General features: G+C 32.2%; 1 protein-coding gene across 1 annotated transcript; it reads right to left on the bottom strand.

Moving 5' to 3' along the window:
• On the bottom strand, nt 1-4,628 carry LOC100804983 (probable receptor-like serine/threonine-protein kinase At5g57670). Its single transcript, XM_003533668.5, has 7 exons — nt 4,065-4,628; nt 3,529-3,783; nt 3,241-3,398; nt 3,053-3,132; nt 2,670-2,805; nt 2,285-2,434; nt 1-343 (listed from the first exon to the last, which is right to left on the bottom strand). The coding sequence occupies exons 1-7, from the start codon at nt 4,240-4,242 to the stop codon at nt 185-187; spliced, it is 1,116 nt and encodes a 371-aa protein (XP_003533716.1). The 5' UTR covers nt 4,243-4,628; the 3' UTR covers nt 1-184.
• Between the last annotated feature and the right edge of the window lie 18,555 nt (nt 4,629-23,183).

Here is a 23,183-nt window from a genome sequence, read left to right as displayed (position 1 = left end):
TTTGCCGAAGCAACTGAGTTCAATTTTAATAAATATTTTACATCCACATAAATACAAAAAAGAAACACTTAAGTTATATAGTTTTGGTTAAACAGAACAGCCACAAGAAGCTTATCTGCACCTTCTATATTTATGTAACAATATATGTACAAGTAGTTGAAAGTTGTACCTAACTCCTTTAACCCTAAGTACTTCCAACAGAGTCTGGTAGTGACATTGAAAAGGAACTGTCATATTCATATTCCAGATCCTCAAAACCCCATAATTCCTCCTCTTGCTCTTCTTCCTCTGGCATTTCCCACTTCCCTTTATCCATCTCCCACTCCTCCATTACCTCCAGTACCTGTCACAAAAAAGAAGAAATTAATTAGATCATTAAAATAATCGCATCAGAGGGCGAGCCCTGGTGCAGCGGTAAAGTTGTGCCTTGGTGACTTGTTGGTCATGGGTTCGAATCCGGAAACAGCCTCTTTGCATATGCAAGGGTAAGGCTGCGTACAATATCCCTCCCCCATACCTTCGCATAGCGAAGAGCCTCTAGACAATGGGATACGAAGTTATTAAAATATGAGCATCAACTACCAGAAACTGTATGTAGCTATATAAACTGTTCATACAATGTAGCACAAGATTTATAATGAGTTCTATTTTGATTAGAGGTATAAATCACCCCAGGTTTTAAAAAAGGATCTGCAACTACAATTGCATCCACAATGTAATTGTGGCCGCATTATAACCACAATTGCGACCGCATTAGCTATGTTTATTTGTAATTTTTTACAATCTTAAGGATAGTCACTAAAGAGGTGCCTAACACACTTTACATAACAAGAAACCACATGTTGGCCCTTTCCAACTTTCAAGTCAAGATCACATAAATAAGCAATGACCTCTTAATTGGTTTCTTAGGATTTCCGTAACTGTAACCACATTGTATAATTTAGTTTTTATTTAATACCATGGTCAAATTTCAGATTGTCATATTATCTCTACTGTCTGATTAGAACAATGGTTAATGTTAGGTAGGACAGAACATCAACTAAGTAATCAATTTGCATGGGTCAAGAAAAGCAGAAATAATAATAGGCTGCTAATAGCAATGGAAAAATTGGAACGAATCCAAGTTATTCTTACATCACATATCTGACTTAGAGTATGATCGCATGTTTTTGAAAGATACATTACTGATAAAAAGAAAATCTCACCTAGAAATTTGCAAAGAACGATCTTTGGATCCAACAATAATATTACCATGTCTAGTCACAAAATTCTTTCCCCCAAATTAATACAAAAGTAAGCTGCTCTATAGCATTTATCTGTTGTCTTATGCTTCTAACTTCTAAGTATTAAAACTTCAAAGAATAAAAAATTTGCAGAATGGGGCTATAGGTGTCTAGCATAGATAAATTTAGCTGTACAAACAGGATTATAAAAAGAATGGGGGGACCAGTATAGCAGGCGCAGACTATTCTACTTATGAACAAATAGTATATAGTGATATAATTTTATAAATATTAAATAGTGTTACTTATAAAATGCCGTGGTGGTTACACCAGCTATTATCCTAGTCTGATGACCAAAACAAAGTTAGTGATTAGTTTCAACTGAACAAAAATAAAAACAACGATTACCACTTACAGTTTTTCAGACATCAATCAAGTTATTCTCTCATACATAAGAGTGGCTAATAAAAGAAATCAATATTAAAATGTAATGTTGAACCTGAGAATCAGGGCTATATCTTTCCATTTACTTTAGCTTCTCTATGGCAAAAGACAAAATATATAGTCCAACTCTAACCAAATAAATAAAGAATTTCATTATAACACACTAACACTAGAAATGTGTTTTATATGTCATTTATTCATAAATTACCATACAATTAAAAATTAATTAAATATATTTTCAATCCCTACAAATAGGACAATATTTATTTTTAGTCTCTTAAAAATAAATGGTTTTCTTTGATCTCTCATTTACGGAATGTGACAATGTAATCCTTATTTTCATAAACGATGAATCCAAAGGGACAACACTTTTTTGTGGAGGACACACGACTTGGATCACATCTAACACATTGCCATTTTTAGGGTCTAGGGACTAAAATATATTTAGTCCATTAAAAACTATTGGCTTTATAATATTAATTAAAATTATTTATAATTAGTTGAGAGTGCAAAAAATTTGATGTCAATAATATATCAAAATTAAACTCTTAAATAAATAAATATACAGATTGTAGGAAAGTAACACCAAAGTTGTGCAACAAATATAATTGAGCTACCTCACTCATGATAGGTCTGCAAGTTGCAGATGCCCTAATGCAAAGGGAGGCAGCAAAGGCTACTCTATTAAACTGTGTCACGTCATAAGCCCCTCCAAGCCTTGGATCTACCAAATTTTCTATCTCCCCTTTGCTTAGTATTGGTTTAGCCTGTGAAGTCATAATAATAATTAATAACACGTATATATCCAGTCAAAAAAAAATAACACATACTAATTTTCCCCAAAAACCATTAAATAAACTAATCAATGTAACACTAAAGTCACAATTAGCCTAGCCTAATTCTAGATTCTAGACCAAATATAGGGTTTTCCATGAAATACGGCAATTAGAATTAAGTACTTAAAATAACAAAAGTTTCAACATCAAAGGTGGGGAGTACTACCCAGCTGTGCAAGCTTTGGTGAGACCCATCCACTGGTTTCCTCCCAGAGATGACTTCAAGCAAGAACACACCAAAGGCAAATACATCTGTTTTCTCATCCACTACTCCATGCAAGTAGTACTCAGGTGCCAAATGCCTACAAAAAAAGACAACACGTTTCCATTTAAAACCGTGTTTATACTTCAATGTACTAGTAATATTGTGTTTGAAAATTCGTTGAGAATGAAAGAATCACGGTTGAGATATAGAAGCTATAACAATTATCTTTTGAAAAATACATCTAAAGAATATAAAATCACATCTGAAACATAAAAACAAACACGTTATACATTAGTATCATAGCAAATTAGCAATCATTAACGGAAACTGGAAAAGAAGGGTACCCAAATGTCCCTTCTATTGGGGCTATTGAATGGTGAGTCCACTGAGAGGGAAGCCACCTTGCAAGTCCAAAATCAGATATCTGCCACAATTAAATTAAAAAAAAAAAAAAAAAAAAACCCATCAAAATCACTATTGTTAATAAACAGATTCAACTAAAACACAAAAGTAGAGTACAAATTTGAAGAACCTTCGGTTCAAAATCTGCAGTTAACAAAATGTTTGAGGCCTTGATGTCCCTATGAATGATCCTCCTCTTGCAGCCTTTGTGCAAGTAGTGAAGGCCACGTGCAGTGCCTAGAGCTATCTTATACCTTGTTTTCCAATCCAAAGGAGGCAAGTTCTCATCTACAAGGAACATTTCACACACTAATAATTAAGATTTTTTCATTTCTGCAAACCAATACCATATAACAAATTTTGCAGCCCAAAATACAATTTAAGAAAACACTTTTTTTTTTCCTTCTCTCTTATGTACCATGAATAAGAGAAGCAACAGAACCAACAGTGGATAGCTCAAAAACCAGGTAAAGTCCATTGTCAATGCAACACCCAAGAAGAGGCAACACGTTGGAATGGCGCACGTGACCAATGGTTCCAATCTCTAACAGAAACTCCTTCTCCTTCCTTTCATCCGTTGAAGTTCTTGTGAGCCTCTTCACCGCAACTTCATCACCACCATTCAATGTTCCCTTATAAACCTCTGCATACCCTCCTCTCCCAATCACATTCTCTACGCAAAAAGAGAAAAAAAATGTCATAAACAGAGAAACTTAGCATATCAAACAAAATAATCAAAAAAGAAAGACTGAAAACAGTCCTCATTGGCCGCAACGTCAAGGTTTTCTGAGACCACAACATGATCACACAACGTCAAGGTTTTTGGAGTTTCTGGGACCACAACATGGCCACAAATGTTCACAGTTTCCCGTAATATCAAGGATTGGGACGAAACTGCGAGTGCGACTGCAATATAAAACTTTTGAATGAGACTAACTCTAACTCTCTTAGTACCTGAGCTAAAGTCATTGGTGGCATCAAATAACTCTTCATAAGAGAAGCATTTCCAAGAGGGTCTTGGAGGGTGCTCTTCACAAGGAGAAACCACCAACCCTACATCGTTTTCCTCCCCAAAACCGCGTCTTCCAAACGAGAAGAGCCTCTTCAAGCTGTTGCTCCTAATATACTTCATCGCAATAAGAACAAGAAACAGGGGACTCTGTTTTCATGCAGAGTAATAACAGAGAACACAACTTTTTTTCTATTTTTCTTCTCTCTTTTTTTGACGTGAAAGAAAACAACGAAAGTGGTATGTGACTTTGTGTTGTGATGTTCTCTCACTGTGTGTGTGTCTTGTACACGCAGAGACACGCAAAGGGACACAGAGACACGCAGGGTTTGAAGAGGGAAAGAGAGAATCAAAGGGGATATTTGTCTGTGACTTGTTGTGAGATTGGGAGAGAGAATGAAAATGTCTGTATAAGATAGAATAATAACTGCATTGCATGTGTTGTGTGTACTTTGGGGTCTGTTAGCTACGATTCAATGCTCTGTCTCGTATAAACAAGGAATGACAGTGCCATTTTTTTCAAGACATATGTGGAAACAGGAGCTAACAGATCTGACACATTAAAGAACAAGACAAAAATGTTTCTATCCCCCAACAAAAACAATTGCTACTATTAAGTATTCTTAAAAAATCAGAAATTAAAAAATTGAGATAAATGTGTTTTCAGTTCATATATTTTTAGTGAAATATGGTTCATGAATTTGGTTTTGAAACATTAAAAAATGTGTGGTTTTAATTGCTAATTGATTATTTGCAAAAAAAAAAAAAACCCTAAAATAAAGATTAGGTTCACATTTTTTTAAGTTGGTGATCAAATTCATGAATATGAAAATATAATAACTTCGATCATGTTTGAGTAAAAGTATAGTGATGTTTTTCTTCTATAAATAAAATATAGAAAACACTATTATATATTAATGTATTTTATGAAGGGAGTATATAAATTTCATAGGCTTGCTTGATTGAATAAAATTTCATAGGGTTGCTTGATTGAATAAAATGTATGGATGTTATAAATTTTTTGGGTATCGTGTTCAATTTTTATAGATAAAAAATATTAATGTAGTTTTATCATGAATTTTAATAATCTTTATCTGCGGTTTTTAATATACAAGGGGTCTAAACGTGTTGCATCTGTTGAAAGTTTGAAACTGTGTTGCGCCACTTAATTAAGTTTCTACAGTGTTAAAATTTCTCCGCAGTCGGTTGCACTTGTTCAGGCTTCAGATTCTATTAGGAAATAATTATGAGCCTACTTCATTTATTGCTTAATCATTTAAAGTTAATCTGACACTGCGAACTAAAATTTTGGTCTCCTAATTTATGGTTACACGGCTTACTATAATGATTTAAGAATATAAATAAATTTCTCCAACTTAAGAGGATTTGAATTAGGTAAAATTTCTGATTGAGGAGCGATGTTATGACAAATATAGTAATAAAGTTATTAACTATGTCGATTGAGCTTTGCTCAGTAGTAAGTAATCTGAGTCCCCACCAAAAAGTGAGAGGTTCTTATTTCATTTGTTCTTCAATTAGTGGTGTAATTTGCTTACCTTTAATATTTATCTTTACATCGATCTTTTTGTTTTTGTTTTCCTTTAACTTCAAATTTCAAAATACCATATCCACGTTTTCTAGAATGAAAAAAGAAATTTAATTTAGAGGAAACTTCATTTACGTATCAAATTCTGATCTAGCTACGTACTGATAATAAAAATAAATAAAAAAAACGAACTAGCTAGTATCTGTATTATTAGGTATATATATAATTAGCTATGCCCCAGTTAAGAGTGTGGCTTGGTGAACTATTTTATGTTTTATTATGAAAAACCAGCTCAAGTGAGAAAAGCTGGTTTTCTATTATCTCTCAATTGTTTTCAAACGAAAGAATGACTACATTCATCTTAAAACATATTTTTGTGAACAAAAATATATTGCCACAGCGCCCATTTTATGAAGGGTTAGGTCCGACCCTTTGGTTTTTTAGTGTTTTATTAGGTTATACTTGAAAAATCTTCTCTTTTATTATAAATTAATATACGAGAGTTAGCATTCACTCTTACAATTCTTTCAATTATACGTGAGATTAACGTCGATTTTTCTATAACAGTAGTGGAGGTTTTTTATTTTGTCCCCTCAAAGCAGTGTGTTTTATTTAACTACTTTTAAGAAGGGGTTAGGTCTTGTTTCAAAAAAAAAAAAAGAAAAAAAAAAAGGGGTTAGGTCTTTGTTCATCCACCGTTCAAGGACACTATGGATTAGTTTCTTCTAGCTGTACTATTTTATATGTTTCTTGTAAGTGGTACTCCCTTTTAAGTGTCAATCTTTAATTAATTCACTCCACGATGATAGTATAAATACTTTATTTTCACTACAATAAATAGGGTACGGCTTATTCATTATATTCAGCATTATTAGTTTGGTTTTCTGTTTGTCATATGCGTTTAAAGTTCCAACCAAATCTGGACTGAGGCACATGGAACCGTTTCATGCTCGGCGTTCGATTTTCCAGCCTCGCAAAGCAAAAATCTCCTGAAAAGCCAAATCTATACTTGTCAACTTTTGAAAAACACCATGATTAAATCCCAATTTTTGACAAACATCATGATTTTAGGTCCCAAGTTTATAGCAAAATATCTAATATCTACGCAACATGTGCTTCATACCTATCACATAACACTAAAAATGTTAATTAATGACAAAAATAATAGTAGTATCAGGCATGCATTATAATAATCTTCATATATTTGTTCAATTTTTATTTAATGGAAATTTTTAGCATAAATATTGTTCATACTAATAAATATGTTCAATGCAATAAATTATTTGGCTGTACTCTCTATATATGATCTATATATATAATTTATTCACTGCAAGCACTTAGAAAGATGTTATTATCTGTTTATCATTGGCACTAAGAAAAGTCTTGCGATGATAAACAAAATAGTTTATCTCATCTGTTGGGATAATGTCTCTCTTTATGTGATATCATACGTTGTTATATAATTATAAAACTAAAAAAAATTAATAGTTCGAACTTGGCCTTCTTATAGTTAAATTCTTCATGTATAATTGACGGATGGAGAATCAATGATTACTTTTATAGTTAAATTTCTTTATGTATAATAGACGGATGGAGAATCAATGTTTACTTTTGATGCTTCATGATGATTTGGTGGTTTTGTTAAACAATGTATTAAAACTATTAATAAACACATCTTTTATAAAACCACGAAACCAAAATCTTTTGTCACGATGCAGTTATAAGCATGCCATAGAGACAAGTGGAGGCACCAAATTAAAGGCACGAACATGCTCAAAGGCTAGAAGTTCTCACACCATTAATCATCATATAATATATACATTAATCCCCTCCTTTGAACATTAATTGGTGGTTACGTAAATGATTGGCTTGCTTATGTAATGATAGCGGAAATGGTGAGTTATATCTTTCAAATGTGGTGTAATACTTTTTCATATATCTAAAACCCCATTATTATTGATGCTTTAGGTTTCTTTGAAATATTTCATGTTATTCGCACATCGATTATATATAAACCAGATTGTTCAGTTCATTCGAGCTTCATCCAATTAGACAAAAATAGTAGCAATCTTGTTACAAAGATTTTGAAAGCTTACAGTAAGAAGCCAAGTATCTATCAGTTCGAGGTAAAGAAAGTTGTTGAATAAGATGAAACTTAATTTTCTAAAGCGGTGAGGAAATCAAAACTTTTTCTTCTAATCAAATCCTACCCTTTTTCTTTTAGGAGAAAGAGAATAAAGAAAAAATAAAGAAGTAGGAAAGAGAACGGAAGTCTATATTGTAGAATTGCATGAGTCTATATTTTTATTGAATGAAATTCATTTAAATATATTCAGATAACTGAATAAACAAAAATGCCCCTTGATTCTAGGAGATGTTACGGATAAAAATTAAATAAAAATAAAAAACAACTTAAATTAGAAACTAACTTATCCATTCTCCATGTCTCATAAGAATAGAATTTTAAATACTAATTGTTGGTTTTTGTTTTAAGAGTAAGAAAACAGAAAAAATAAAGTAGTAGAAAAGGGAACGTAAGATCGAGTGTATTTTAGAACTACAGGATCTAGTACTTATATAGAATTGAATGAAACTCATTTAAATACATTGAGATAAATAAATACAAGATAATATTCCTTGATTTTAGGAGATACTAATAATAAAATTTGAATATAAAATCAAAAACTAACTTACTCATAACAACAAAATAACAAATTTGACTTAGTTAAATTGAAATTACTTTGACAGCATCTCAAAGCACAATCTCAATATTTTCCGTTTTTAAATGTGCAAGAGTATTCACAAATGTTTAAGTTTGATTCTCATAGTTTCATTTCTATCCTTGTACTTGATAGACATGGTAATTAATAGAATAAAATATTTGCAATCAACTTATAGAAAATGATTTGCGTATCAAATTATCAATCAGTCATATATATATGATTTGAATTCAATGTGTAGTCACGAGCTGAAACATATTACTACTACTTTTTGTAATACAGCTAGACTTTTCTATGGCATGTGTGAGCATCCATGAGGCATTTTAATTAGACAATTAGACAAGACCATATAGTCTTGGAAATTTGTAAAGAAAGCCACTTTCAAGCCAACTAAAGTTCCTTAATTAGCTGGGAAAACATGAACAGTGTCTTCCATGCATGAATATTGAAACCGTTCTGCATACCATGCATGCTAATTTTTTTTCTTTGCTGCCTCTTTTTCTTATGACCTTCACAATTCACCTCGGACTTGGGTACCATACCTTCATTATTTAAAACAAAAGGAACTAAAATTACTTTAGAAACCCAGAAAATTAAATGAACAGCGTAAGCAATCAATGACGCTTCTTAATTATATAAGGTATTTCAACAAGTTGTGGGAGTGTAGGACAACAATAAGAGTCTGTGTGGGTGTCTATGGTGGCCCTTTCGGTGCCTCAAGCCAAAAGGGTACATTATCAATTTATACTTTATACAGAGGAATGTGCTAATATACTCTAACCATTATAGGAGAAATAAGCTAGATTGATTGCGTGATTTAGAAAGAAATTAAAATAAGGGAAAAAAAGATTATGGATTTAATTTTCCTACTAACAAAAGTTAACAAATTAATGTTTAACATCTACGGATAAAAAATATAAAAAAAATTATAGGAGGGTTGTACACCAAAAGAAAAGGTTTCATTTTAGATACAAGAACCTCTCACTTAAGGGACATTTAGGTCAATATATAAACAGATATCTGCTGTTAATTTTTTTCATTGGTTTCAACAGCATATATACACAAAAGAACACACTTTGGTACTCCTTCAATTACTCCTAAATGTATGTCTAATAATATTCTAAGAATACTTATTTTATCACGTGTTCAATTATACAGACAATCTCAACTGTTCTATCAGGTTCTAATATTAGGGTAATTACATGACAGCTATCACACTTGATTAATAGTTAACTTAATATAGCTAAATATCCTTTTTAAGTTGATATATGGGGATTTCAAATTCCTAACTTATTTAGGATGTAATCAAATTGTGGCTTGCCTAATGCGTTTATAAAGATGCTTGTATGCAAATAGAGACAAAGGCTAGTTTAATGGTTAATTTGAGTGGCAATGTGCTTTGTTCTTTTATAAAAAACAAGGTTTTTGGCAATATGTAAGGGCTGCCCAATTGTCACATTCAACTACTATACATGGGTTGATGATGGTTGATGCTAATTGGTTGGATTTGGATAAAATACCTTTCAATCATTTCAATTAACAAGTTGTGCGTGCCATAGGACCAGTAATCCACTTAAGTTGAGGATTTAGACACTGATACATTAATTTTGGTCTTCAAAGAAATAAAACAGTTACCAATTAAAGAACACAAACCACCCGGTTAATGAACGTTTGGTCAAAGGGCAACAAACTCACACCAACCGGAGAGTTCGAAGTTGCTATCTCGGCATAGTAAAGGTCTGTTTAGGTAAGTTGATCTAAAAATACTTCTAAGAAAAAAAGATGAGTTTTTCCATAAATTTAAATTAACTTATAAGATGCCTTGGTTGGAATTATTTTTCAAGTAACAAACTACTCTTAAAGGCACCCTCCCAAGTCCCACTCCCAATGATCCTTTCTCCATTGTGGCATGAATTGCGAGAGTATTTGGCCTAGTACAAGGAGGTAGATTAGTTGACCCACTAAGTGTCCATATTATTTAAGTTTATTGACCCAAAAAAAATCAAGCAAATTAAAGGACCTTGGGCAAAGATGAGTTTGTCCTTCTACTCCAAAGGCACACTAGCAGGTTTGGCACCAAGAAGCCCCTTCCCGGAGATTATTAATTCGAGAACATATTTTATCTTCAAAAAGGAAGATGCTATAGTAGCATTCCCAACTACTTCGAAACGTACGTTCTTCATATAAAAACATGTAATCAATGAATAGCTACAAGATAATGTAAAACAAATTAAGTTTATTCAACAAATTAAAATTAACTTATACACTTTAACTTTTGGAAAAATTATACGAAACATCTTCTATAATAAACTAAATAAAATAATAATTATTTTAAATACTTAAATGAATAAATGATCAAAAGATTTTATAGTTGCATCGGCAACAAGGTATTCACCTAAGAAAAAAATATAATAGTTTCCATAATATATCCATATATTCTCGAGCAAAAGTGTTATTGATAATATGAAGATGAAGTAAAGCAAATAGACCTGAGCAATTCATATTCCATTGAGAGTGACGACAACTGTACGCGGCGTGGGATAATCCCGATGCTCACAAAGCCATATACCTAAGCGTAACGAAAAAATAAATGTTAGATTTAATTAATTATTTGATCTTTATAATTTTTAAATGTATCTCTTTTAATATTTTTAATTAATAAATAAATTTTTTAATTCCTAAAATTTATATTTTAATTCTCAAAAGATCTCATTAAAATTCTTATAAGTTAAAAAAATTTAACATCAAATACCTTTTGAAAATTAAAATGTAAATTCTATCAACTAATAAATTCACTTATTAAACTTCAAATATTAAAAAGTCAACTTATTAATTATAGAGATTAAAAGAAATAAATTTAAAAATTATAAAAATTAAATAGACAATTAATCCTTTTATTAGTAATTTTGAAACTATAATAATCGAGACTCAAGTGTTCAACATATTAAATCACGATTCTATGGCAACCAACAGCCAACTATTTTTGTCATACATATCATATGATTGGTGCATAAAATATTGTAAGGTCTATGCTCTAATTAAGAGTATCATAATCTATGACACTTCATGCTATATGAAAATTCATGCTAATAAGAATTCATTTTATAATTTGGGAAAACACTGGTATATACCACAAAAATGAAATGCTTGAAGAAGGCTCGTGAAGAGGGTTTCGACGGCAGCGGTGAATGAAAAGGTGGAGGAGTTCTGCGCCATTCTCATAATGTTGAATACTTGAATATGGTTCTGTACATTGCCCATTATTATCCACAAATATGAAAATATGTAGATCATTTGAGGCAAAAACACAACCTTATGGTATTGTCAAACTCAAAAGAAACAAGTCAACCAACCAGTCCAAGTTCTCCAACAAATTAGTGCTAGGTAGATTACCAGTGATTTTCTGTGATCTACATGTTTTCCATGATGTCATGTTGGGGATTTGAAGTTTGACATTAAATTGATAAAATTAGTCATTAAGAAATGAAATTGTTTAATTTACTTATTTACTCTTTCACGAATTACTTGTGAAGGATGAGGATATTTACTTTGTTGCAACTGTAACCTGAATTCTATTGGTTCTAATTGTAATACATATATTGACTATTGCTTTCTTGTGGTTATATATATATCTGTTATTTACATTGGATTCTTATGCAATTTCTCTAATTTTGATTCTATCCAGTTCTGATGGCCACCAGTTTGAATCATGCAAAGAAGCTTCTGAATACTTGCTTTTTGTTTGTGGTGTTCAAGATAGAAGCCTGTTAAAATCTAGTTATACTGATGGTGCTCAGAAATTGCCTAGTAGTATGAACAGGGCATCTGAAAGTGTAAGCTAATATTTGTAATATTTTATTTCTTTTTTTTTTTTCTATTCCAATAACAAAATGAGCATGCTTAATTTTTTTTTCTATTTCAATACATGTCCCTACTGGAGACATGAAGACTGATGCCAATGCAAGTTATTTGTCTTCAGTTGGTGCACCTATAGACTCTAGTCATGAGAAGCAGCCCCTCATTTCATTATCAATTGGGAGCAAAAATTTCAATTGATTTGGCTTTGGGATGTAAATTAGGAAATGCTACTGGTGGAGCCTTTAGAGACTTTGACCATCAAACTGAGATTTTTCATGTTTTCCATGATTTTTCTTCTTTTTTTTTTTTTTCCTTTCACTTCTATATGTAGTTGTTGGAAGCACTAGATTGGAAATTTATGCATGAAACAGATCTGGCTAGGGTTCAGGTTTTCACTATTTTTATTGTAACAATTTTTTCTTGTGTCTAGAATAGAACGCACCGCACACTCCTAATTTTATTCTACATCTACTACTATTTTGTACAAATCTTTGTAGTTTTTAATTTGCGCAGTGACAGCAGTTCCATGACTTGATTGGCAGTTGCAACTTTTTTCTTTTCTGCTTAGAAACTTTTTGAGTTGCGACAGATCTCATATACAATAGATTATTATAGTGTCAATTTAAAACTATTAGCAAGATGTTGCATGATATCTTTATTCTTTTCCAGATCATGTTCAACCCCCAACTTCTTTGTTTCAAGGTGCTGATAAGTTATATAGAGACGGCTGAAAGCACCATGACTTGACACAAGGTTCTTAAAGAGTGTAACAACTCATTTTTTTTAAATAAATTAAAAAGACTTTGTAGTATAAAATAAATAAATAAATAAAATTTTAAAAATAATGAGATTTTTATAATTAAATAAATAAAGAAAAATGATTGTATTAAAATAATAGTTTGAAAAAAAAAATATGTATATATATATAATTGATTTATTTATTTGATAGAAAATAAAATAGAGTTTTTTTTATAAAATAATAAAAATAAATAAATAGAGTAAATAATAGGTTGTGAGTATTCTAACTATAAATAACAAAATGTTAGGTTAGTTTTCAGACGATAGCTTCTCAGCCTCTTCTTTCTTTCACTTTCATTTTCCCTTCTCTTCTGAATGAATAGGCATTTTGGTCCTTGTCTTTGTATCCATTTTGAAAATTAGTCTCTATCTTTTTTAAATGTAAAAAATAGTTCTTATCTTTGCATAAGTGTTGCAAAATAGTTCTTGCCGTTAAATTTGAAAATAACATCATTAGTAAGATACATTATTGACAATTTTAATGTCATATAGACTATCCAAAGGTAGTTTTTACAGCGGGGGACCCAACCAGCCGTAGTAGAAATCACTCTCTCATTCTCCGACACTTGAAAGTTCCAAACGACGCTGTGTGTTGCTGTTGCAGCATTCTTTCAATCTCTTCTTCTTCTCATACATTCAAAGGTGGAGCAGTTGAAGACGTTGGTGGGGAGGGAGCTAGCAACAACAATGGGGTCCAATAATCATGGCAACTCGAAGGAGTTTCTAGAACTCATAGTCATTTTGTTTACCGGCAAAAATAAAAATATAAAATAATACTAATATCAATCTAGCTTTAATTTCACCCATCATGTTCCATCATTCACTCCCACCCATTACTCTCTCTCTCTCTCTCAACCAAATTGTTTAATAAATAATATTGCAATGCAATCTCTCTCTGAATTTGTCCTTTTCTTCTTTTGAGCGAGAATGGCGAAAGAGCTTCTTCAGCAACTTCGCCTATTGCTTCTTCTTCCCGAACAATGGTGTCGTTTTGCATCTCCTCTGCCAATACTCAACTTCTCATTCTCCGCTTTGTGACTCCTCTCCCTTCTACATTCTCGATCCCTCAGATCTGTGTTCAACTTCAACTCGCTTCTCGCAACCACTGACTCACTCAACTCAAGTGCATTTTCTCTTTTTCTTTCCTTCTACATTATCTTTGTATCCCAATTTGTTATGTTTTGAACTCATGGTTATTATATAATTATTTGATAACTAAGATTTTCATGATATATTACCAACAACACCCATTTAGTTGCATGGTTATACTTATATATAGAATCAGATTCAATATATATTTATTGTTTTCATTTCTTTTCTATAAACCTTTTTTTTAATTTACCTAATTAAGCTTTCAACTTCTTTAATTCACCTGATAATGTTTCTTTTCTAGAACATCTTGCTCCATATTTTGTTTTCTTGATGAATGGTGCCAGTGTCTACATAACAGTAATGAATCTTGTTAGTGGCATGGGTTCATTTTGTATAATGATTTGTCTACATAACACTAATATGTAGTCAAATGACAGTAACCTTCCTCGTAGTTAGAAATATTAGTTTCAAATCTTACTGTATCATTATAGAAACCTAAACCTCCCTTCATGTCATTAGCTTTTTATATATTTTTAAAAGTATAGGTCTTTATTTATATCTCTAGGTACAACTTTTACATTTTTTTCCCTATCAAATAACTGTCATTCCATTATTATTAAAAAAAACAAGAGAGCAAAAGTTACAAGATAAATTATTTTTGGTTTCAATAATTGTCTTTTGAATTCTCTCTACAAGAAGCATTTATTACAAAAAAGATTAAAAAAAATAGTAACTCTTTTTTTCGCAGAGTGGGAAGCCATGGAAAAGGAAAACTAAGAGATGGAAAGGAAAAGGAGAGAGGAAGAGTTGATTCATGAGAGGGAATGAGAGGAGAGAAGGAAATTGTAGGAGGCTAGAATGAAAGAAGAGGGTTGACGAGGCTGGAATGGTTTTTATCCTACCTTATCATAATTTTTCAATTCAGTCCAAAGACTTGTCACATGGGTTTGCTTACATGAATAAAGACTTGCCACATAGACATATGACTAACAGTGGAATGCAAAGATAGGGACTATTGTTTACATTTCAAAAAGATAGGGACTAATTTATAAAATAGGTACAAAGACAGGGACCAAAATGTCTATTCACTCCTTCTCCTCCTCTCAAAATCCTCTCATTGTCCTGTATACCACCAAACCTGATTCAAAAAAATGACGATCTCGGGCTCATTCACCATTGTTGGATCGTCGTAAAATTTGAACACCAGGTTCGTAACTCAATTCTGAACATTCTCATCGTTGGAAATTTTGAAAATATGTTGGAGCTAAGAGAAAAGTCCTTTTTATCACAACTTTTTCTTTTCTCGTAGAAATCCAAAATTGTCTCAGTAAAACTACGATCCTAGACTAGTTAGCCGTTGGATTGTCGTGAAATTGTGATATGTGGTTCACGATTCAATTCCGCACACCGTCACTGTTGGGATTTGCGAAATAATATCCATGGAGAGAGGAAACAGAATCGCACAAAGACAATACAAAATGGAGGCTTCAATCTCTTCTCCTTCTCTCTAACATTTAGGAATCCTATCAGAGCAATCAGAGGAAAAATTGAGAATCTCATGAAATTTCTAGAGATGTTGTTATCGCTGTCGGAACACACGTGAGCCCGCTTAGAGGTAAGGGATGAGTTTATCGCAATTGGGGTTAGAATGAACATGTGTAGAAATTCTTAGAAGATTAAATTAGGATTTATTTTGGAATGTTTATTGAATTATAATTTTGTCCTTTATGATTATAAATACAATATTGATGTTCTGATGTGAATTGGTTGATAAAATTGAATGTTATTGGGGTTTTCACTTTTTATACCTATAATTTGGATTAATTGATTTTGATATAATTGTGTAAAATTATTTGAGGGGTTATACTCCCCAAGTTGTGATAAACCTTTTGTATAAATTGTTATATTGAGATTGTGAAATGGTGATTCAAATTATGAGTATGTAATAAATTGAACCTATGATGAATGGTGAAATAAATGTGTATTGAGATGTGTGTATTCAGTTGTGTGTTATGAACTGTGCAATCACACAATTGTAAAACACTTTAAGGACGATGAGTTTTTTTTGGGATCCACTATAGGAATCTGATGAATTAAAATGATTTTGAAAATAATTGAGTAGTTGTGTGTGTTGCATAATTCATAGGTAAAGTGTATATGATTCAGGATGTGTGATAATATGTTAAATTGAGATTATACCATTGTGATTAAGATCGAATGTATGTGATAAATTGAGTATGTATGTGATTGAGATATATATATATATATATATATATATATATATATATATATATATATATATATATATATGCATTGAGATGTTGTGTGCATTGAGTTGTGAACTATGAATTATATAATCACACGACTATAAGATCATTTAAGGGCAACGAGTTAATGCTAAGTCTCTTTAAGGGTGACGAGTTAATGCGAAGTTTCTTTAAGGGTGACGAGTTAATGTTAAGATCCTTTAAGGGTGACGAGTTAATGCTAAGACCATTTAAGGGCGACGAGTTAAAATTATTTTGAGAACAATTGAGGAGTCGTGTGTTTTGTACAGTTCATAGATAGAGTCTGTGTGTTAAAATGTTTTTTGGGTTGGACCTGAATCAGGAGGGAGAGACCCTGATGGACTCTTCGGAGTGTAGGCCTTGGGGAATAAATACACTCGGTTTGAGTGCTCTTTTAAGCCTATGTTGATCCCATATGGTTGGAGCACTCTCGCAAAACAACGTGACCCTGACTGGTCTCCTTATGATTTTACCTAGTGTGAGTGACCTGACTTGTTATTGTGTGGTTTGTCTTATCATGTACTCATAGGCGCCTGGCGAGGTTTTTCACTAACATGATACCACATTGCATATAAGATTGAGTCTTAGTGTATTTGTTGCATAACGCTTGTGTATTGCTCGATATTGATTGATTTAGTGATATTATGTTTTGACCATTGAGTACGTGAATGCTGTGAAAACGAATGAGACGTGTGATGTTGTGCGACAAAGTGGTGAAATAACGTGAGTAATGCTTAAGTAAGTTGTATTTTGTTTATATGATATTTATACCTAAATGTTATCTTATTTCTCTTCATTAGTTAGAAATGTGATAACTTACACTACTAAAAAAAAGGTCTTCTACATCGGTTATGACGCGTGGTGGTAACACAGTGTCGTTGAATAACGACATCGATTGAAGGACCGTCTTTGAAGGGCGACTATTCTACATCGGTTGTGTAGTTACAACCGATGTAGAATGTGAGTTTTCTACATCAATTCTAAGGGTGAAACCGATGTTGAATGGGTAGGAATGAGAAGGTTTTTACATCGGTTATCAGTCAACTAATGTATAATGGATAGGAATAAGAAGGTTTCTACATCGATTATCAGTCAACCGACCTAGAATTGGAAGGATTTTTACATCGTTTATTATTCAACCGATGTAGCATGAGAAGATTTTCTACATCATTTATCAGTGAACCGATGTAGAATGGGTAGGAATGAAAAGGTTTCTACCAATTGGGAAGCTTCATTTATTAGAGGACCCTGTTTAGAGATGGATATGAAATGAGTTACACCATCACTCATTTTCTATCAATTTAGGAGAGGACTCTAAAGAGTAATGACACTCAAAAACATATTATAACGGGAACATTTATTAATCCTAATTTTTTCCTAACCTAACAATTAATGTGAAACATGCAACTCGCCTCACCTCAAGATTTCTCCTCATCCGATTGAGAGCATGGGGGCTCGGAATTAACAAAGAACTTCACTAAAATCAAAACAAAGGCACCTTAGTTAAATCAAAACAAATGTACTAAGCAATAAACATAATCACTAATACAGCAAAATATATCCCCAGGATTCCATCAAAAATAACACTCAACCAAGAAATATATAAAAGGTTTCCTTTCCTCAACTGAAAGAAATAGAAAGCCAACAATTAATAGACTAACAACAAAATACCGGGGTTTCCAATTTTTGTTCAGAATACAAACAAGGAAAGTTTCCAAATTAAACAATCGTAAGCACAATCTTGTAATAGCACTAATAATTGACCATTTCTCAATTACTCAAACTTCTTAACAAACCAGAGTTTTTGATAAATCCAAACATTAACATCTGGAGTAAAATCAGGCAGCATCATAAATAATACTCGTGATAATGTTTTTAATTACTGGTTTTAAGGAATTTCCAAGAATCCTGAGAATCTTCATACTATTTTTTCGTTCTCATAAAGTGAGGAAAGTATCAGTGAAGACCTTTTTCATGAGACATGATCTATGATTTACTAGGCATTGGATGGATTCCATTCTGTATTGGAGCCAATGGAACCTTTGCAGGCATTGGACACCTCATCAGATGATACTGATGCTCAAGTAAATGATTGAATAATAGTATTTGCTTTTTCAATTTTAGTCTGATATAGTAGGCCCTGCAAAAATGTCTCAACTATCAAACTATGATGATTTCAATGTAATCAAACAGAGAAACACATGGATCGGATAACCAGTTTGATTAAATAAATTAAAACATGGAAAATCAATAAGAAGGATACAAAGGGTTTCAATGGATAGAAAATACAATAGACTATTATTAATTACAATTTACAATGCAATACATAACTAGCATGACATAGACCTTAAGAGTTAAGATGCCTACCAAGAGTTGTGAATTTTTAATTTTTTTAGTTGGTTTGTGACCTGTATTAAAACTATTCATCATTGTTAACTTCACTACTAAGTAATTCATATACATTATATAGAATACACGTGAAATTGTGAAAGTAAAAAAAAATTAAACACTTTTTTTTACGTATAATAAAATTATAAGGAATAGCCATTTAAAACTTATATTTTTTTGAAAATACTTAAATATGATTTTCTTGAAAAATTATTAAATTTTAAATTTAATTTTGGTCTCTAATAGCACATAAGTATTATACTGTTTCTTAAATAATAGTATTATAATGGGAACACATGAATAAACAATGTTTCTTATACTATTTCAACTACGTGAATAAGGATCCTTCTAGTTTAATTAATTAGTGCTAATAACTTATACGTGTAAGGACTACAGCTAGAACCTAGAAGATTACGCGCCTATTAAAAATAGTTATTTTTTGGACTTTTAGCAAATTATATATATATATATATATATATATATCTTTTCACTTGGTACAAAAGTATTAGTTAACTTTTTGGTGCTATCTAGGGAAAAATGCATGAAAAAGTATACTTTGAGAATTTATCAGCAATAACTTTTCGATTAAAGTTATACTTAATAGATTATTATTATTATTATTATTATTATTACTTATTTTTTCATCCTAACAACCAAGGGTAAAACTTGCATGCCGTGACACACATTCCACAAACAAACATCCTAACCTAACTACTAACATATTGAGTTGGTTTGACAAATGACTAATGAAGTAGCACTCACCTGAGTATCATATCCTTGTGGGCTTGTGGCAACTATGAAATGAAATTATGAGCATTGGAAGCTTGTGTTGCCTCCACAACCTCTTCTTGAATGGCCACAACATCAAGAAATATCTCTCCCTCAATTGGGTCATAAAACCTCTGCAAAAGTGATATCACAATGGATTTTCCAGAGCCACTCCCTCCAACCAAAGCCACTGTTTTCTCTCCCTTTATGATAATCGTCCTGATAAACAGTGTCGATATCACGTAAAATTCTATGCTCGAGTGTATCATACCGGCCATCACAAAGAACTAGACCACCTATAAATGTAGTTATCTTCCGATTATTACCGTGTGCTTGAGTATCCACTATCACACATTTCTGATGATGTGTAAAGAGAGTGCCAACAACCTGAAGTTTGGTGCCAAGTAATATATATAGTCAATATGTTTTTCAATTTTTGGTAAACAAAATAATCTTTGTTTTAGAAAAACAATCCCTATTGGAATGAACAATTTTCAATTTTCTTTTTCTGGGCTCAACTTAAATTAATAGTTTACATGTGCCAGGAATGTAGATTTGGGCAATAGAAACAAGAAAGGGTGTGTCCACTAATTCATTGACACACAAATGTGAAGTTCAAGGATGGAAGTTATCCTGTGCATAGGAAAGAACTTCATGTTACATTTTCACATGATCTTGTCATGTCAAAAATTTTGTGTCTATTTCTCTTTTCATAAACATTTATAGATTTTGATAAGGTCTCCCCTATTTAGTGTCTACCGAGACAAAGATGCAAAAAAGTTCGTATTATTTTATCATGTTAAAATCTTAAGGTAGGACTCATCCCTCCTAAGCATGTATTAAAATTAGAGTGATATTCTGAAAGGATGGAAAGCAAGCATGATTAAGCATCAACAACTTTCTAACAGAAAAAAAATGACAAAATCTGGGAAAGCTACTAAACCATAGCATAAAGCATGCCTGCTGCTTGAAAATGCTAAGCTTACTGCTGGCATATCTTGGTGACCGCAAACATCTAACTGACGAATGCTTGAAAAACTTTCGAGTTTCTTCATCATGTGTTTGCATTACTCCACTCTGCAATTAAAATTACTAACTGGTAAGGTTGTTAAAAGAAAAACTCAACAAACACCACAGTCAACTGGGCTGAATGGCAAACAAAGGAAATGAACCCAAATCAGTGTCGATGTTCAAGCAACTTGTAAGTACAAAACTCACTAAAAGTAAAAACCTACAGAAACTCGATTGAACCTAAGCATGCAACAAATCCATTTTCACTTTAAAACGATTACTGGAAAAAATACCGTGTTGATGCCAAACTTGCTGTGCGAAGTCTTATCATCCCAAACCAATAGTAAAACTTGCAAACCTTCTTATGACTTGAGCAACTCCCCAAGATTAAAGTTACCACTGCTAGGTAAGGGTTTTGTAGGCTCTCTGACCAGCTTCACCTTGTGGTAGATGGACCAATCCACAATGTAAACCAAATCATGTGCTTCCAATATCGCGTGACATATATCTTCCCAGCACTTCCCGTGCTCAAACACAACCCAATCCTCTAACTCAACCTCCGACAACATCGAATCAGGCACGTGCGCTTCCTGATACAGCATCACCGATCCTCCGTGCCAAACTGGAAAATATGAGTCCTGAACAACGAACCGGTCTGGATCCGTTTGGGTGCGGGACCGGTACATAAAACTGTCCTCGCACCGCCAGGCCCACCGCTTCCCCAAACATTCCTATGTGTTTCAGGGGATGTTTCGATGAGACTAGGGTTTTGATGGAGAAAATGGAGTAGAAGAGGGCGTAGAAAGAAATTAAAGAACGCGGTCTTTGTGGTTAGGGTTTCGAATCGAAATTGAAAAGCATTACAAAGACGGTGATCTCGTAAAAACAGTTGTTGTCTTTGTTCCCAAGTAATTACAATATTGCCACCGAAGGATTTTCTAAGGCGATTTTCTACAACCGCCTTAGAATGTGCGACCTTAAATAAAAAAGTACTCACGTTTATTACAAAAATGACACCGCATCGCATTTTAAGACGATTCTGGGCAATCGCCTAAGAATGCCTGTCGTAAAAAATCACTTTGTAGTAGTGTTACTACCTGTGTGTTGTTTATGTTTGGATCCTATGATGATTTTGAATTTTGTGTTCGGAGGAGCATATAACTAGATGAATTACTTTAAGGAAGTTTGTGCTGAAGGACGTTGAGACATAATATTTTGATAAAATGTGATATTAGGATATAGATTTTTATATTAATGGTATAAAATCTTAGACGATCTTGTTTGAGCCAAGATAATTTTATTATTTATTTGAAAAAGTTTAAATATGATGTAAAAAATTTAATTAAGTTAGTTTTGCAGCTTAGTATGATGATATCCAAGAAAGTGCAATTCTAGAAGGATACAAATGCAAAAGTGAAAAATGTGGTGGTTTCTTGCTTCTATCCGCAACCACCCAAATATGCATTATGCTGAAATTTCTGGCCAAGATTATGCCATGAAACTTCTAGGCTCCTAGTATGTCACTCCATCATTGACTGCACAGTGGTTCCTGACCAACAACATGGTCCTCCTCCACATCTGCACAGTGGCCAAATACTTTGCTTGCATTGATGCTGCTGGCTAGGCCCTTGGGTGATGTTGCCTCACGATAAGGTCCTCTTTCAGAGTTGGTCAGTTTTTTCTCTTATTCTTGTCACTCTAATTGTCTGCAGTGGTGATCGTTTGAGATTACTACGTGGGTGAATTTGTTAATTGATCATTTTGGGTCAGTTTTAAACGGTTATAATTTTTAGTAATGAAATAGTAATTTTTATTTACTACTCCATGTACCTTTTTTGAGAGGCCTAATCATGTCATATTTATTGAAGTAGCTAATAAGAATTATTATTTTTAGGTGAACAAATTAAGAAATGACAATTCTTATTTGTATTTCTTGTACTTTTTTCTCACACATGCAATAAAATAACAAATAAGAAATACTATTTTCACGTGAACAAAGAAGTAGCAATTAATTCATGTACTTCTTCTGCAACCCGATTTGACAGGTTTGAAATGCAATTATGAACAACTATTTTATGTGAAATCTCACCTTAATTTTTTAAGAAAAAAATTATGTGGCAGTAAGTTTGATGGTAAAAATCTGACTGGATCTTTGATAAAAATAGATTAATGTCATACTATATTTTAAAAGAGAACCATTTGTAAACAGAACAAACGTTAAAAAAATTATATAATTTTTCCAAGAAAACCCGTCTTTCAATTTTCACGTTGTTTATATTTTTAAACGAAAAAATAACATATTTTAAGATAATTTTTTAAAAATCATCTTAAAAAAATTCATTTTAAGATAATTTAAAAAAATAATCTTAAAAAGTTGACTTTCTAAAAAGATTGTCTCGAAAATGGTTTTAAAATATTTATTTTTTAAGATAATTTTCTGAAAACTTTTTTAGAAAGTAAATTTTTTTAACATTTTTATAATTAAAAAAAATCTGAAACAGTTTGAACAGAAACCTACTTGGAAATTAAGATTGACAATTTAAAAATCTTTGTAAAAAGTTTTTACCCCAATAAATTCAAAAATAATTGAAAATG

This window comes from Glycine max, chromosome 9 (assembly GCF_000004515.6).
Source record: "Glycine max cultivar Williams 82 chromosome 9, Glycine_max_v4.0, whole genome shotgun sequence".
NCBI classification, from domain to species: domain Eukaryota; kingdom Viridiplantae; phylum Streptophyta; class Magnoliopsida; order Fabales; family Fabaceae; genus Glycine; species Glycine max.
The sequence above is the reverse complement of the archived record's forward strand: the minus strand, read 5'-3'. Positions and strand labels throughout refer to the sequence as shown.

Bases quoted from the DNA above. Each gene is read 5' to 3' on its own strand.
- LOC100804983 (XM_003533668.5), bottom strand. From the start codon at position 4,242: ATGAAGTATATTAGGAGCAACAGCTTGAAGAGGCTCTTCTCGTTTGGA. The intron at 3,784-4,064 runs GTACTAAGAGAG...CTTTTTGCGTAG, and splicing joins CACCAATGACTTTAGCTCAG to AGAATGTGATTGGGAGAGGA. The intron at 3,133-3,240 runs GTTCTTCAAATT...TAATTGTGGCAG, and splicing joins CTGCAGATTTTGAACCGAAG to ATATCTGATTTTGGACTTGC.